Below are 18,535 nucleotides of genomic sequence, written 5' to 3'. Positions count from 1 at the left end.
AAGTAAAAAAAGTTTGTTTGCACATTGAAATTAAAAATGAAACAAAGATGTACCATGTACAGAAGTCTTCACAGCCTTTGCCAGGCGCCTCCTGTTTCCACTGATCGTCCTTCAGATGTTTCTGATCTTGATTGGAGTCCACCTGTGGTCAATTCAGTTGACTGGACATGATTTGGAAAGGCACACGTCTGTTTATATAATGGAGCTTGAGAGGTTCTGCAAAGAAGAATGGGAGAAACTGCCCAAAAAATAGGTGTGGCAAGCTTGTAGCATCAAACTCAAAATGACCCGAGGCTCTAATCGCTGCCAAATGTGCTTCAACAAAGTACTGAGTAAAGGACGCACTGTAAATATAAAAATTTAGTTTTAGACAATTATGATGAGAATGGAAAACATTAGAGAACATGTTGCTGTTGGTGGACATCCGAGCAAGAAGGATTTTGGTCAAAGAAGTAAGAAAGAACCCAACGACCGTCTCTGCATCACTTCATGAATCAGTTAGAAGCAGCAGTTAGAGCTATGATGTCCTCAAGTGACTCAGACTTAAACCCCAACGACATACAGGTATAATGATACAGTTCACAGACACTCGCTGTCCAATCTGATTGAGATTGAATGGGAATCTGATTCTGCTATAAGGAATGGGATGAATGGTGTTAATCCAGCTGTGTGAAGCTTATTGAGAAATAAACAAAGGGGTTAGGGTTGCATAAAAGCTTTGAATTCTTGACTGAGTGGGAGATTTAAGTGTTTGATTTTTAATTACTTTAAAACATGTTTTACTTTGTCATTTTTAATATTTAGTGGGGATTCGTTTTATCATACAGTTGTTGTTTTTTGCAGACGTCGATTTCTCTGTGCCAAAGTCGAAAACAACCATCCAGACTGTCATCAGTGAAATATGCAAATAAGCCAACAACTATTATGGTCTGAGGGTGCATCAGTGCACCAGATGGCGCCCAGTCGACTGGTGGCAACGCCGAGGAGTTCAGAATCTCGGCGCTGGTGTGCTAGCGGAATATCCCGCTGTGCCACCTGGGCGTGCAGATTTATGTTTTTACTGGAAATGAGGTTTGGATAAAATTGCTAACATTAAATAAAATTCATTCATTCATTTCTTATCCGCTTATCCAATCAGGGTCACAGGGGGTGCTGGAGCCTATCCCAGCTTTTCAACGGGCGCAAGGCACACAGTAACACCCTGGACGGGGCGCCAGTCCATCACAGGGCAGACACACACACACACACACACATTCACTTATACAGCAATTCAGTGTCTCCAGTTAACCTGACTGCATCTTTTTGGACTGTGGGAGGAAACCCACACAGACACGAGGAGAACATGCAAACTCCACACAGAAAGGACCAAAGCTTAAATATTTGTTTATTCAATTTTATCTGTGAAATATTAAAATCATAAAATGGAGTGGAGTTTGTATGTTCTCCCCGTGTCTGTGTGGGTTTCCTCCGGGTGCTCCGGTTTCCTCCTACAGTACAACATGCAAGTGAGGTGAATTAGAGATACAGAATTGTTCATGACTGCAAAGTGTAAAACATGACGTTACAATCCTAATAAATAAATAAATATATTTTTTACATATTCTGTACGGTGGCTGTTTTTACTTGAGAAACAGCGCCACCTACACTTAATAAATATAACACATAAACAACATAACTGAAAGTAAAACCGACGACCTGGATTGGACTGAAGTTTGTATGTGCGTGTTTTTATATAATAATCAACATTATACAGTTTATTTTAATACTCAGCATATCTACATATAATATTTGTATATGTTACTTCTGTAAAATTAAAATAATCTGCTGTTTATGGACAACACAAATGAGCACAACTTGATATTTTCAGTGTTCAGTGGTGGACAGTAAGGAAGTAAAAGTAATATCATGTATTTCCTTATTGAAAAACTTTAACTTTAACTCTTGTAACATTATGTGAAATCTGTCCTTCATGTTGGATTATGTGCATAAAAACGTAACATGAGTCTCCAAACAGAAACAAAACAGATTTAAGATTTGACGTGCAGCTCGACTCGATTTGGATTCTTTCCATTATGATTCAGACATTAGTTAACGACGGGTGTGACCAGCTACTTTGAACTAGTACACTGATCAGCCATAACATTAAAACCACCTCCTTGTTTCTACACTCACTGTCCATTTTATCAGCTCCACTTACCATATAGAAGCACTTTGTAGTTCTACAATTACTGACTGTAGTCCATCTGTTTCTCTGCATGCTTTGTTACCCCCTTTCATGCTGTTCTTCAATGCTCAGGACTCCCACAGGACCACCACAGAGCAGGTATTATTTAGGTGGTGGATCATTCTCAGCACTGCAGTGACACTGACATGGTGGTGGTGTGTTAGTGTGTGTTGTGCTGGTTTGAGTTTTTAAACACCGTGTCCACTCACTGTCCACTCTATTAGACACTCCTACCTAGTCGGTCCACCTTGTAGATGTAAAGTCAGAGACGATCGCTCATCTATTGCTGCTGTTTGAGTCGGTCATCTTCTAGACCTTCATCAGTGGTCACAGGACGCTGCCCACGGGGAGCTATTGGCTGGATATATTTTTGGTTGGTGGACGATTCTCAGTCCAGTAGTGACAGTGAGGTGTTTAAAAACTCTAGCAGCGCTGCTGTGTCTGATCCACTCATACCAGCACAACACACACTAACACACCACCACCATGTCAGTGTCACTGCAGTGCTGAGAATGATCCACCACCTAAATAATACCTGCTCTGTGGTGGTCCTGTGGGGGTCCTGACCATTGAAGAACAGGGTGAAAGGGGGTAACAAAGCATGTAGAGAAACAGATGGACTACAGTCAGTAATTGTAGAAGTACAAAGTGCTTCTATATGGTAAGTGGAGCTGATAACATGGACAGTGAGTGTAGAAAGGAGGTTTCTTAGGATTACTTTTTAGGGCTATGATCTAAAACCTGGTTTTAAGCATTAAGATTACATGTTAATTTTTACTTTACAAAACAAAAACGATACTGCAGACAGAGACAGAGACTGTCATGTTTTTGTGAGTACGATTGTAAGGAAATGTGTAGGATGTAGGAAAGAACATCACATACTTGAAAACATACAGTACAGTTCTATTTTACACACAACATTAATCTATTGTTTTTTAATCTGAACTAATTATTATACAATCATATTTAAATTTGGGAAAAGTGTGTTGACGGTTTTGTTAAAAGAAATGTGAAAATACAGGAAGCAACTTTTTGAAGGTCCTGTGTTTGATTCCCAGGTGGAGTGGTCTGGATCTTTGTGTGTGTGTGTGTGTGTGTGTGTCTGCCCTGTGATGGACTGGCGACCTGTCCGGGGTGTTTTCTGCTTTTTGCCCACTCACTGTGACCCTGACCAGGATACAGCGGTGGTAAAACAATCAGTGAATTAATGAATTTTTGACCAATTGTATATTAACATGTAGGTGTGTGTGATTACAGATTCAGAAACAGATCAGGACGGCTTCAGGATGAGTACCACACGTGACGACGACTCAGACGAGAGGTAACGACCCTCCATCACTCTGAAATGTATCAGTGGCTTAATATGGTTTCATTTATAATAGCAATAGTGTTATACAGACCAGTGGTTCCCAGCACACTGTTGCATTTATAACACCAGGAATTATAAATTACTAAAACTTCACACTGTCCACAGCCAAGTGAGCTTGGCTTACAGGGTTATGGGCTTTGAGTTCTTGGATTTGTCTGATCATCCAGATAAATTTCCTTTCAGGATACGTTGCGGGTTTGCTTTTTTTTCAACCTTGGTAAGAGACCACTGTTCTATATACATTGTAATGGGTCCATTAAAACTAGCTCCAATTATATGGGCAATGAGAAGTCGTTGACACTGTAGTCAATGATAATCACTACTGAAATATTAGGATTTAATATATTTCTTCTTTTTGCATATTTGTACATCAAATGGTTTTAGTTCTTTAAACAAACCATAGTACACCAATCCACCATAACATTAAAACCACCTCCTTGTTTCTACACTCACTGTCCATTTTATCAGCTCCACTTACCATATAGAAGCACTTTGTAGTTCTACAATTACTGACTGTAGTCCATCTGTTTCTCTGCATGCTTTGTTACCCCCTTTCACCCTGTTCTTCAATGGTCAGGACCCCCACAGGACCCCCACAGAGCAGGTATTATTTAGGTGGTGGATGATTCTCAGCACTGCAGTGACGACACTGACATGGTGGTGGTGTGTTAGTGTGTGTTGTGCTGGTATGAGTGTATCAGACACAGCAGCGCTGCTGGAGGTTTTAAACATCTCACTGTCACTGCTGGACTGAGAATAGTCCACCAACCAAAAATATATCCAGCCAACAGCACACCGTGGGCAGCGTCCTGTGACCACTGATGAAGGTCTAGAAGATGACCGACTCAAACAGCAGCAATAGATGAGCGATCGTCTCTGACTTTACATCTACAAGGTGGACCGACTAGGTAGGAGTGTCTAGAAGAGTGGACAGTGAGTGGACACGGTGTTTAAAAACTCCAGCAGCGCTGCTGTGTCTGATCCACTCATACCAGCACAACACACACTAACACACCACCACCATGTCAGTGTCACTGCAGTGCTGAGAATGATCCACCACCTAAATAATACCTGCTCTGTGGTGGTCCTGTGGGGGTCCTGACCATTGAAGAACAGGGTGAAAGGGGGCTAACAAAGCATGTAGAAAAACAGATGGACTACAGTCAGTAATTGTAGAACTACAAAGTGCTTCTATATGGTAAGTGGAGCTGATAAAATGGACAGTGAGTGTAGAAACAAGGAGGTGGTTTTAATGTTATGGCTGATCAGTGTATTGGACATAGATTTACCACCAATAAAACATTCAGTCACTTACTGAGTGAATAAAAAGAGAAAAGCCAATTAATTTCTTAAAATGAAGCTCAACCCGGTCTTTATCATCTTGGAAATAACTGTTTGTCTTTATTATTCTTTTTTTCCTGATCATCTTTTGTATATTTAAACAGTTCTGAGGATTCTGAACCCAGTGCTGTGTCTATGAAGAGTCATAATTCAATAATTGAACCAATACGATTTAGTATGCAAAGGTAAGATATAAACGTTTACATTTACGGCATTTAGCAGACGCTTTTACCTGAAGACACTTACACTTACTTTGTGATTGTTAAGGGCGTGTTACATTAGCTACTTAGTCCACCAATGGACCGACATACAGGCACAGACCAATATTTCTCCCTCACGCCTAAACAATAAGGGTTAAATTCATCGTGGATCACAGATCTGCAAATATTAAACTAAAGTGTGTTTAATTTTCTTCCTGATCATCTTTTGTATATTTAAACAGTTCTGAGGATTCTGAACCCAGTGCTGTGTCTATGAAGAGTCATAATTCAATAATTGAACCAATACGATTTCGCAATCAAAGGTAAGATATAAACATTTACATTTTACTTAAATACACTTACAGCTGTGACTGTTAAGGACCTTGCTCAGGGGCCCAGCATTGCCAACCTGGTGGTGGTGCAGCTTGAACCAGCAACCTTGTGATTTCTAGTCTAGTATCTTGAGCCCTGAGCTACCACTGACCGTCAACAATTAAAATTGTTCTAGTGCTTTAGAGGACTTGCTCAGGGACCCAACAGTGTGTAATCTGTGGGATTGGTTTGAGTACGTCAAAAACTTCTGATTTCCTAATATTACACAAAATAGTGCTAAAAACAAAAAGCACCCAGTGAGCAGAAGTTCTGCTGAGGAAAACACTAGCCTACAGTAACACGAATTTCTATTTTTACAACCATGGTGAGCAGAAAAGCATCTCATGGTGCACAGCAGCAGATTATTGGGTTCTAGTTCTGTCAGCCAAGAACAGGAATCTGAAGGTATAGTGGGCACAGGCTCACCAAAACTAGAAGATAGGATGAAATATTCTGTTCAGATGCAAATGCCAGGGTCGGAATTTGGTGTCAGAAGCATAAATTCAACTGTTGAGCTGGTGATGTCTCTTGGCACATGTTACACCCACTAATACCAGTCAAACATGGTGTGAATGTCACAGCCATGTCGTCTCAACCCGGTTCCATAAATGTCAACAGATCTGGATTTAATGAAGCACCTTTGAATTTAAGGCTGTTCTGTATAATATATACCGGTATCTGTATAGTGTTTCTTATAAAATGGCTAGTAGGTGTGTAGTAGTTGAACATAAAGGATATACACTGATCAGGCACAACATTAAAACCACCTCCATGTTTCTACACTCACTGTCCATTTTATCAGCTCCACTTACCATATAGAAGCACTTTGTAGTTCTACAATTACTGACTGTAGTCCATCTGTTTCTCTGCATGCTTTGTTACCCCCTTTCATGCTGTTCTTCAATGGTCAGGACCCCCACAGAGCAGGTATTATTTAGGTGGTGGATCATTCTCAGCACTGCAGTGACACTGACATGGTGGTGGTGTGTTAGTGTGTGTTGTGCTGGTATGAGTGAATCAGACACAGCAGCGCTGCTGGAGTTTACTCACCGTGTCCACTCACTGTCCACTCTATTAGTCACTCCTACCTAGTCGGTCCACCTTGTAGATGTAAAGTCAGAGACGATCGCTCATCTATTGCTGCTGTTTGAGTCGGTCATCTTCTAGACCTTCATCAGTGGTCACAGGACGCTGCCCACGTGGCGCTGTTGGCTTGATATTTTTGGTTGGTGGACTATTCTCAGTCCAGCAGTGACAGTGAGGTGTTTAAAAACTCCAGCAGCGCTGCTGTGTCTGATCCACTCATACCAGCACAACACACACTAACACACCACCACCATGTCAGTGTCACTGCAGTGCTGAGAATCATCCACCACCTAAATAATACCTGCTCTGTGGGGGTCCTGTGGGGGTCCTGACCATTGAAGAACAGCATGGAAGGGGGTAACAAAGCATGCAGAGAAACAGATGGACTACAGTCAGTAATTGTAGAACTACAAAGTGCTTCTATATGGTAAGTGGAGCTGATAAAATGGACAGTGAGTGTAGAAATAAGGTGGTTTTAATGTTATGGCTGATCAGTGTATTGGACATAGATTTACCACCAATAAAACATTCAGTCACTTACTGAGTGAATAAAAAGAGAAAAGCCAATTAATTTCTTAAAATGAAGCTCAACCCGGTCTTTATCATCTTGGAAATAACTGTTTGTCTTTATTATTCTTTTTTTCCTGATCATCTTTTGTATATTTAAACAGTTCTGAGGATTCTGAACCCAGTGCTGTGTCTATGAAGAGTCATAATTCAATAATTGAACCAATACGATTTAGTATGCAAAGGTAAGATATAAACGTTTACATTTACGGCATTTAGCAGACGCTTTTACCTGAAGACACTTACACTTACTTTGTGATTGTTAAGGGCGTGTTACATTAGCTACTTAGTCCACCAATGGACCGACATACAGGCACAGACCAATATTTCTCCCTCACGCCTAAACAATAAGGGTTAAATTCATCGTGGATCACAGATCTGCAAATATTAAACTAAAGTGTGTTTAATTTTCTTCCTGATCATCTTTTGTATATTTAAACAGTTCTGAGGATTCTGAACCCAGTGCTGTGTCTATGAAGAGTCATAATTCAATAATTGAACCAATACGATTTCGCAATCAAAGGTAAGATATAAACATTTACATTTTACTTAAATACACTTACAGCTGTGACTGTTAAGGACCTTGCTCAGGGGCCCAGCATTGCCAACCTGGTGGTGGTGCAGCTTGAACCAGCAACCTTGTGATTTCTAGTCTAGTATCTTGAGCCCTGAGCTACCACTGACCGTCAACAATTAAAATTGTTCTAGTGCTTTAGGGGACTTGCTCAGGGACCCAACAGTGTGTAATCTGTGGGATTGGTTTGAGTACGTCAAAAACTTCTGATTTCCTAATATTACACAAAATAGTGCTAAAAACAAAAAGCACCCAGTGAGCAGAAGTTCTGCTGAGGAAAACACTAGCCTACAGTAACACGAATTTCTATTTTTACAACCATGGTGAGCAGAAAAGCATCTCATGGTGCACAGCAGCAGATTATTGGGTTCTAGTTCTGTCAGCCTCACCAAAACTAGAAGATAGGATGAAATATTCTGTTCAGATGCAAATGCCAGGGTCGGAATTTGGTGTCTGAAGCATAAATTCAACTGTTGAGCTGGTGATGTCTCTTGGCACATGTTACACCCACTAATACCAGTCAAACATGATGTGAATGTCACAGCCATGTCGTCTCAACCCGATTCCATAAATGTCAACAGATCTGAATTTAATGAAGCACCTTTGAATTTAAGGCTGTTCTGTATAGTATATACCGGTATCTGTATAGTGTTTCTTATAAAATGGCTAGTAGGTGTGTAGTAGTTGAACATAAAGGATATACACTGATCAGGCACAACATTAAAACCACCTCCATGTTTCTACACTCACTGTCCATTTTATCAGCTCCACTTACCATATAGAAGCACTTTGTAGTTCTACAATTACTGACTGTAGTCCATCTGTTTCTCTGCAGCTGTTCTTCAATGGTCAGGACCCCCACAGGACCACCACAGAGCAGGTATTATTTAGGTGGTGGATCATTCTCAGCACTGCAGTGACACTGACATGGTGGTGGTGTTAGTGTGTGTTGTGCTGGTATGAGTGGATCAGACACAGCAGCGCTGCTGGAGTTTTTAAACACCGTGTCCACTCACTGTCCACTCTACTAGACACTCCTACCTAGTCGGTCCACCTTGTAGATGTAAAGTCAGAGACGATCGCTCATCTATTGCTGCTGTTTGAGTCGGTCATCTTCTAGACCTTCATCAGTGGTCACAGGACGCTGCCCACGGGGCGCTGTTGGCTGGATATTTTTGGTTGGTGGACTATTCTCAGTCCAGCAGTGACAGTGCGGTGTTTAAAAACTCCAGCAGCGCTGCTGTGTCTGATCCACTCATACCAGCACAACACACACTAACACACCACCACCATGTCAGTGCCGTCACTGCAGTGCTGAGAATGATCCACCACCTAAGTAATACCTGCTCTGTGGTGGTCCTGTGGGGGTCCTGACCATTGAAGAACAGGGTGAAAGGGGGCTAACAAAGCATGTAGAGAAACAGATGGACTACAGTCAGTAATTGTAGAACTACAAAGTGCTTCTATATGGTAAGTGGAGCTGATAAAATGGACAGTGAGTGTAGAAACAAGGAGGTGGTTTTAATGTTATGGCTGATCAGTGTATGCTATATAGATAAAATTATTGTGACACCTCTTCTAATTTCTGAATTCATGTGTTTTAACCACTACGATTGTTAACAGGTTTAATAAATACTATACTAACATGATGAAGGAAAAGCCGGGTCATAGCAGCGCTGATTATAAATACCAGACGAATTTAAAAATGCTGCAGAAACAGATCCAACAGATGCACCAAACTCGTAAGAAAATTATTAAATAACATTAAAAGACAAATTCTGATTGTATTTCTCAGAACATGCCTTTATTATAATCTAAAACAGAACCTGATCTGATCTCTTGCTTCTTTCGACCCCTCAGGACAGGACTCTGTATTGCTGCATTTATATAAATCCAAACTGTGGAGCAGATTTCAGAGAATTAACGAAGGAATCCCGACACAAGCTGGGATCTCGAGACTCCTGATCGAGGTCTACACAGATCTCTATATCACAGAGTGTGGATATGGAGAAGTCAATAATGAACATGAGGTCAGATGTATTGAAAGGTCATGCAGGCGCTTAACGATTCAGGCGTCACCCATCAACTGCAACGACATATTCAGGTCTTTACCAGGACAGGACAGAGGCATCAGAACGGTGCTGACTAAAGGAATTGCTGGAATTGGAAAAACGGTGTCTGTGCAGAAGTTTATTCTGGACTGGGCTGAAGGGAAAGCGAATCAGGACTTGGATTTCATATTCCCATTTCCCTTCAGAGAGTTAAATCTGATGAAGGGGAAACGTCTCAGTTTGGTGGAGCTTGTTCACTGGTTTTTCCCTGAAACTAAACAGCTTAACACAGACTTTCACCACCGCAAGGTTCTGTTTATTTTTGATGGTCTGGATGAGTGTCGATTTCTTCTAGATTTTCAGAACTACAGACTCTTGTCTGATCTAAACGAGTCGGCTTCAGTCGACGTCTTGCTGACGAATCTCATCAAGGGGAATCTGCTTCCGTCCGCTCTTCTCTGGATAACCTCTCGGCCGGCAGCGGCCAGTCAGATTGCGCCGGATCGCGTTGACCGGGTAACAGAGGTGCAAGGGTTCAGTGACCCACAAAAAGAGGAATACTTCAGAAAAAGAATCAGTGAACGGACCCTGGCTGATAGAATCATAGCCCACCTGAGGTCATCTCGAAGCCTTTACATTATGTGTCACATGCCGGTCTTCTGTTGGATCACCGCCACTGTTCTAGAAAGGAGGTTGAGTGAAGCGGTGACCGGAGAGATTCCCAAAACCCTGACACAAATGTTCACACACTTCCTGGTTTTAATAATCGAGTTTGGGACCCTGAAGTATCGAGGGAAATATAAAAAGGATCCTCACCAGACTGCAGACATCATACTGAAACTTGGGAGTCTGGCTTTCCAACAGCTTAAGAAAGGCAACCTGATCTTCTACGAGGACGACCTCAGAGAGTGTGGCATCGATGTCAGGGAGGCAACAGTGTACTCTGGGGTTTGCACCCAAATCTTTATAGAGGAGTTCACCCTGAATCTGGGGAAGATGTACAGCTTCGTTCATCTGAGTGTTCAGGAACATATCGCAGCCGTTTACGTCTTTTTCTCCTGTATCAATGGAAAGATCTCTGGACTGTTCGGCCTTTCCAGAAACACAACCCTCCCTGAGTTGTTGAAGACAGCTGTGGACAAGGCCTTACAGAGTGACAACGGGCACCTAGACCTTTTCCTTCGCTTCCTGCTTGGCCTGTCAGTGGAATCCAACTCGGTTCTTTTAGAACGTCTACTGACCCCGACGGGACGCAGCGCTCACAGTGCTACCGATACTGACTGTGGAATAACTCAGTACATGAAGCAGAAGATTCATGAGAATCCATCAGAAGAAAAATTCATCAATCTGTTCCACTGTCTGAATGAACTGAATGACGCTTCTCTGGAAAAAGAGGTCCAAAGATATCTGACCAGGGAAGAAAATTATCGCCTGCGTGGAGTCCAGCTGTCTCCAGTGCAGTGGTCAGCTCTGGTGTTTGTGATCCTCAACTCAGACGAGGAGCTGGAGGTGTTTAATCTGAAAAAATACGTAGCATCAGAAGAATGCTTCCTGAAACTGCTGCCAGTGGCCAAAGCATCCAGAAGAGCTGTGTATGTGGTTCTATAGCTTTTATAATATAGCTCTATATAAATGTACATCATACTGTATCTTATATCAATACCAGTGTCCTTATCTTTGAGAGTTTGGTAGAGTGATGTAAACTAACTATGTAGGACCATCACCTGATAAAATTAACCTGTAGTTGAGCCTTTTAAAATCTACAAACCTGCCGCTCAGGTGGCGCAGAGGTAAAACACGCTAGCACACCAGACCTGGGATTTCGAATACATCGTATCGAATCTCAGCTCTGCCGTCCGGCTGGGCTGGGCGGCTGCATGAACAACGATTGGCTGTTGTTCATAGGGTAGGACAAGTAGAATAGGGAGCTCATAACTGAGCAAATTACGACCTCCGTTGGCTGGTTGATGGCGTCTGCACAGAGTCGAGGAATAATGCTGATCAGGGTGTGGCTCTCCGTGCACAAAGCTGATCCACATATGAACTCGCCTCGTGCAGATGAAAAGAACCGGCTACTGCGCACGTGCCGGAGGGGCTCACTCTCACTCTCCTCGATCAGGGCGGGGGTCAGCTCCAGTGGAAAGGAAGCTTAATGCAGTTGGGTATAAACTGGACGCACTAAAATCGGGAGAAAATGCATAAAAAAGAGAGATTATTGAAATTTAATTTTGCTAATAATTACATTATGGAAATGAGTGATAAGCTGAATATCTGAGTTGGTCATCAATATGTGAATCAAGTGTACATTTTTTCTTCAGGCTGTGTGAGAGTAATCTTACAAAAAAAAGTTGTAAAGCTCTGGCAACGATTCTCACCACAACCTGCTCGTGTATAAAAGAGCTCGACCTGAGTGACAACAAACTGCTGGACTCTGGAGTTCAGCTGCTCTCGGCTGGACTGAACAGCCCATGTTGTAAACTGGAGATACTGAGGTGAGAACTTCACTTACTTATTGTGGAACCCAGATCGCCAGGGAATGGATGCATGTGCAGTCAGGTAGGATCAGTGCATGTTTTAACGTATGTTTGTTAATTTTACTTCAGACTTGGTGCTTGTGGTCTCACTGAGAAAAGCTGCTCAGTTCTTGCATCGACTCTCAGTTTAAACACGTCATGTCTGAGAGAGCTTCGTCTCAGCCAGAATAAACTGGGGGATTCAGGGGTGAAGCGTCTCTCTGAGGCACTGCAGAGTCCATATTGTAAACTAGAGACATTAAGGTAAGAACATCATTTATTTACATTATATGGTTATTGTTCCATTATTGCTGTCTGATAAAAAGGTCATTTAAAATTTTTCCAGCATCTGACACATGATTGCAAGCATAGGCACAGATCTCAGACACACAAGAGAGAGACAATAATAATTGCCCAATTGCCAAAAACAGATCATCCCTCAACTACACATTCCCCATCAAGCCATCAAGTCTGGCTCGTCTTGATCTACTAAAGTCTATGATTTATTTATTTTGAAATGCTTTTTCTACCTGTCTATCTTTGTTATGACAGTGTTTTAGCAGATTTATGTTCTTAAACTGTTGTTTATTTGTAAGAAAATGTGCACTGAGGAAGTCACAAGCATCTGCTGAATGCTAGAAATGTAAATGAGTCCCATGTAAAGGACCTCTCAACCCAAATAAACAATTTTGGGATTAATTGGAATGTCAGGCCTTATCGCTCTTACACATGCTTATTAACCTGAAAGATTTCAAGACAAAAACACACCCACCTCAAAACCATACGGAAAGCCTTCTCAGAAACTGGAGACAAAGGGGGACCGGCTTTATAGTAATGGCCAAAATTTTAGAATAGCGTCTTCAACAAGCTTGTGGTCAGGTGTCCACATACTTTTAGCCATTTATTATGTATGCATATTTTCTAAAAGTGTGTTACCTGCAAAGGATGTGTTAATTTAACAATACATTCTAAAAACAAGACATGGAATTTGACCAGGGATGTCTAAAGTTTAGCATAAGACTAGTTTTTGTAGTTTGAGTGTGATACTAATCTTCTACTGTGGCCTTCACAGTACTCTCAACCCAGTACTCTCAACCCAGCTTAATAAGCATGGGATGTTTCGGATCATTATGATCGACAGTGTGTTGGCCCACCATCAACAAAACTCTAATTGTGGTCCAGACTAAGGTATACTCCATAAACATGTGCTTCTTACTAGGAACTTCCTTCTTGCTTTAGGCACAGTTTTAATGTAGCTGTAAATAAAGCTGATCTCATATCAAAGAGGAAGCCATTCTGAAAAATCCCACCATAGACTGGTGTGTCCGCAGTCTGACACTTTTAGGACCTTGTGAATATTGTCCTACTGCTGGTGCCACTGGAGACAATCTTCTAAGATAGAGTCCCATGTGGAAGAAGCTCTTTATTTACTTTTAATTACACTGGGTTGTCTATGAGTACCACTGGGATTAGATCACATGCATGCCTGATTGTGTGAGCTGGAGCTGCTCATTATACCCAGACCCAGTGTAAATCTCAGTTTGTCTTTTCTTGTTTTGGCAGGTTGAATAACTGCGGTTTCATGGACGATGGCTTTACTGCTGTGATTAAAGCTCTGAGTTTGAATCCTTCTCACCTCAAAGCTCTGAATTTGGGAAGGAATAAAGCGGGACCCACAGGAATCCACCTGCTCTCTGATCTACTGAGGGATCCACACTGTAATCTGGAGACACTAAAGTAACGTCAGCACATTTCTCTCAAATTACGAAGGTTCTTTGTTTAAGGGTTTAATATAAAGTGTTTTGTTTGTACAGACTGTTCGACTGCAGCATTACAGAGGACGGCAGCACTCGTCTGATTTCAGCTCTCATAAGGAACCCTTCTCACCTGAAAGAGCTCGATCTGGGCTGGAATACAGTAGGAGACTCTGGAATGAAGTTAATCTCTGATCTACTAAACAAGCCACAGTGTAAAATCGATACACTGAAGTAAGTTCATGGATTACTTCTACATTATGCATGATGTTAAGGTGCTATTAAATAAATTCCTGACACTTAATTATATACACAAATGACCAGTGTGGCACGTAAATAATACATAAGTGATCAGACTCAATGATATCTGTCCTTTTGTACAAATAAATTGACAGGGCTACTTTCACAAATGTGCTGACTTGCTTTTTAGTAGTGCCAAATAATAAGAAATTCAGAAATTAATGCATTTTATTTCAAATAATCAACTTGCAAAATAGAAGCATCTTCACTAGTGGTCTGAAACTTTTGAAACCCATTGTTTATGAATACATTTTCCTTTTAGGTATAGGTACAGAGTAAAATGACACTGTGTGGACCTGTGAGGTGGATATTTGACAGTAAACTGAATAACAAGCGTACTTGTTTCTTTATTTCCTACCTTCTGATGTGGCTGGTGCAGATGCTGCTCTTTCTCTTCTCTTCTACACACTAAAACTTGACAGCCCCCAAATATATTCTGCACACAATCTCTTACACTTTTACAGTACTAAATATTAAGGAAAACCATCTAAACTTTCTATTTTAAATTTGGTGGGAGGTCACATACAGTAAGGCACTATTGAGTCCAAGAGCGATGAGAGAGAAAGCTCTTGTGACCCACTTTAATAGTCAGTAACCCCCTTTTTTGTCAGACAGGTAAACATTGTATTTCATGCTGAACTTTCTCCTAAAACCTGTCTAAATTTACCTGATTTATCTACTTGTTAGTGAATCAAGATAAGCTCTTGTAAAAGAAGACGTTTGATGAGTCATAATTGTACTTTATACTTGGTATATTCTACAGGCTGCATGATTGCAAGATTACAGACGAAGGCTGTGCTGCTCTGCTCAAAGTTCTGAGTTCAAATCGCTCATTACACCTGAGAGAGCTTGATATGAGCTCCAATGATATAGGCGATCAGGCAGTGCATCAGCTGGCAAACTTCAAGGATGATGAAAACTACAGACTGGCGAAGTTGGAGTAAGTGATTGACGTTATATAGATAGTTTACAAATGGTGAAAAACTAATCTTTATGAGTTTATTCTGTTCATTGTAATTATACATTTTGATGTCTAATCATACCATCGTATTGTCCATTTTCAGAATCTAAAATCTAGAAACCTGATTTGCTGTGAGAGTCCTGACAAAAGGATAAAGTGATACTGGATTATCGTTGTAAAAAATACACCCCAACCCACCTACTCATTACTCGTGATTCATCATTCCTTTCAATTCCAGTGGAAAATATGGAGGCAATTTTCAACGATCTTGGATATGACCATATTTGTTCTTTTTTTTCCTCTGTGCTCCCATATTTAGGTGTGGTCCGCATACCTGATCCTGATCGGATTGAATCTGTTCAATACAATATTATGTTTGAACTGTACTATATTGTACTATGTTTAACTACGGTGTAAATAATTGCTTTTGTATATACAGTGGTACTTGAAAGTTTGTGAACCCTATAGAATTTTCTATATTTCTGCATAAATATGACCTAAAACATCATCAGAAGTCCTAAAAGTAGATAAAGAGAATCCAGTCAAACAAATGAGACAAAAATATTATACTTGGTCATATTTGTGAGTAGCAAAAGTATGTGAACCTTTGCTTTCAGTATCTGGTGTGACCCCCCTTTTGCAGCAATAACTGCAACTAAACGTTTCCGGTAACTGTTGATCAGTCCTGCACACCGGCTTGGAGGAATTTTAGCCCATTCCTCCGTACAGAACAGCTTTAACTCTGGGATGTTGGTAGGTTTCCTCACATTAACTGCTCGCTTCAGGTCCTTCCACAACATTTCGATTGGATTAAGGTCAGGACTTTGACTTGGCCATTCCAAAACATGAACTTTATTCTTCTTTAACCGTTCTTTGTAGAACGACTTGTGTGCTTAGGGTCGTTGTCTTGCTGCATGACCCACCTTCTCTTGAGATTCAGTTTATGGACAGATGTCCTGACATTTTCCTTAAGAATTCTCTGATATAATTCAGAAATCATTGTTCCATCAATGATGGCAAGTTGTCCTGGCCCAGATGCAGCAAAACAGGCGCAAACCATGATACTACCACCACCATGTTTCACAGATGGGATAAGGTTCTTATGCTGGAATGCAGTGTTTTCCTTTCTCCAAACATAACGCTTTTCATTTAAACCAAAAAGTTCTATTTTGGTCTCATCCGTCCACAAAACATTCTTCCAGTAGCCTTCTGGCTCGTCCACGTGATCTGTAGCAAACTGCAGACGAGCAGCAATGTTCTTTTTGGAGAGCAGTGGCTTTCTCCTTGCAACCCTGCCATGCACACCATTGTTGTTCAGTGTTCTCCTGATGGTGGACTCATGAACATTAACATTAGCCAATGTGAGAGAGGCCTTCAGTTGTTTAGAAGTTACCCTGGGGTCCTTTGTGACCTCGCCGACTATTACACGCCTTGCTCTTGGAGTGATCTTTGTTGGTCGACCACTCCTGGGGAGGGTAACAATGGTCTTGAATTTCCTCCATTTGTACACAATCTGTCTGACTGTGGATTGGTGGAGTCCAAACTCTTTAGAGATGGTTTTGTAACCTTTTCCAGCCTGATGAGCATCAACAACTCTTTTTCTGAGGTCCTCAGAAATCTCCTTTGTTCGTGCCATGATACACTACCACAAACATGTGTTGTGAAGAGCAGACTTTGATAGATCCCTGTTCTTTAAATAAAACAGGGTGCCCACTCACACCTGATTATCATCCCATTGATTGAAAACACCTGACTCTAATTTCACCTTCAAATTAACTGCGAATCCTAGAGGTTCACATACTTTTGCCACTCACAGATATGTAATATTGGATAATTTTCCTCAATAAATAAATGACCAAGTAACATGAAGTAACAACCATAATATAAATACTAAATAGAGTGTTTAGCGGTAAAACCATTTAGGAAATGTGTAAGAAAGACTGTATGTGTTATATGGGTGATTCTTCAGTTGCGGGCTCTTTTTACCATCTTAAGTTTTGAAAAATAAAATTAGTAATAATTTAGTTTTAATTATGTCAAGATAATGCTTACATGCTTTAGAGCAAAGACTTAATGATGGCTACAATTGAATTTTAATATTTCAAATTTATTTGCGAAGTGGCCATGGATTTGCTAAAGCTAGTCCACAGCTAGTACAAGATGCACTTTAAATACATATAAATAATGTGTTTTTTTGGTAAAGTACTGCCATATTGATGTTAATGGTAATGACGCTGAATAAATATACTCTATGATCAGGAGGAATACATGATTAAATTACTCACATTTCCAGACATTAAAATGTTAATCTTTTCTCATGGCTGGCATGTGCTTCCTTGCCAGTCTTTGTTTCCATGGTTACAACATAAACAAGTGTCACCTTCAAATGATTCCCTACAGAAACCGTACACTGTTGCGGTAATGACGATAATGCCGGGGACAGTAATATATTGCTCAAAAATATGCATAGGTTGTACGAATATGTAAAAAAAAAGTTATTATGAAACTCATATTGTGATTTTTATAATGAATTTATCACTTTTTAGCATTTTATTAGAGCAGAGAAGTTTTAAAGTCTGGGTTGGTGACAAGGCCAAAGTAGCAAAATATTGATGTTTAAATCATCATAAAAAAATATAAATCATAATTATTTTGGTATGTATTTTTTTTAGTAATGCATCTTTTTAATTTCTAAAATATTTGTTTTGTAATAAAGTATTTTTAACACAAATTTATAACCTAGGGACGTAAAAGTTCCCCCAACTAAAGAATCACCCACATACATCACACCAGAGTAAACATGATTTCAGACAAATGTACAATGCAAGATAGGTGGAAAGTGATGTGTTGGGGTGTCAAATGTTTTTCAATATATTGTACAAGCTGTTTATTTACACAAATACTGTCAGTTTTTGTTTATTCAGCATCTAAATGTACATATATTAAAGGTTTTGTGGACAGTGTGTTTGTGTTCATATAAAGTGCTTTACTGCTACAACACACACATCAAAGCTCTCAGTAAGTGGCTAGAAAGCTTTACTGCTACATTATTTTCTCATCACAGTGTCCAGCCAAACTAAAAATGACACACACGGTCATTATTTTAACATAATTACCGACATTAAACTGTAATAACACTGTAAATCACATGAACCGCCATTACGTTTAAATGTTCATCTTCCCCTCAACGCAGGGAGGGAAACTGGCGCGGTGGTAAAGTACC

The 18,535-nt window shown here is 40.5% G+C and overlaps 1 protein-coding gene across 1 annotated transcript; it reads left to right on the top strand.

Annotated features, from left to right (window-relative positions):
• The first annotated feature begins 3,040 nt into the window (after nt 1–3,040).
• Nucleotides 3,041–18,275, top strand: LOC134323342 (NACHT, LRR and PYD domains-containing protein 12-like). Its single transcript, XM_063004845.1, has 13 exons — nt 3,041–3,545; nt 5,039–5,119; nt 5,377–5,457; nt 7,264–7,344; nt 7,602–7,682; nt 9,357–9,475; nt 9,594–11,376; nt 12,103–12,276; nt 12,388–12,561; nt 13,861–14,034; nt 14,112–14,285; nt 15,115–15,291; nt 15,416–18,275. Exons 1-13 carry the CDS (start codon nt 3,511–3,513, stop codon nt 15,420–15,422), a joined length of 3,141 nt encoding a protein of 1,046 aa, XP_062860915.1. The 5' UTR covers nt 3,041–3,510; the 3' UTR covers nt 15,423–18,275.
• The last annotated feature ends 260 nt before the right edge of the window (nt 18,276–18,535 follow it).

The sequence above is a fragment of the Trichomycterus rosablanca genome, chromosome 11 (assembly GCF_030014385.1).
Source record: "Trichomycterus rosablanca isolate fTriRos1 chromosome 11, fTriRos1.hap1, whole genome shotgun sequence".
NCBI lineage: Eukaryota > Metazoa > Chordata > Actinopteri > Siluriformes > Trichomycteridae > Trichomycterus > Trichomycterus rosablanca.
The sequence above is the reverse complement of the archived record's forward strand: the minus strand, read 5'-3'. Positions and strand labels throughout refer to the sequence as shown.

Coding starts and splice junctions, on each gene's coding strand:
- LOC134323342 (XM_063004845.1), top strand. CDS start 3,511: ATGAGTACCACACGTGACGACGACTCAGACGAGAG. Junction 7,345..7,601: donor ATACGATTTAGTATGCAAAG/GTAAGATATAAA, acceptor ATATTTAAACAG/TTCTGAGGATTCTGAACCCA. Junction 7,683..9,356: donor ATACGATTTCGCAATCAAAG/GTAAGATATAAA, acceptor GATTGTTAACAG/GTTTAATAAATACTATACTA.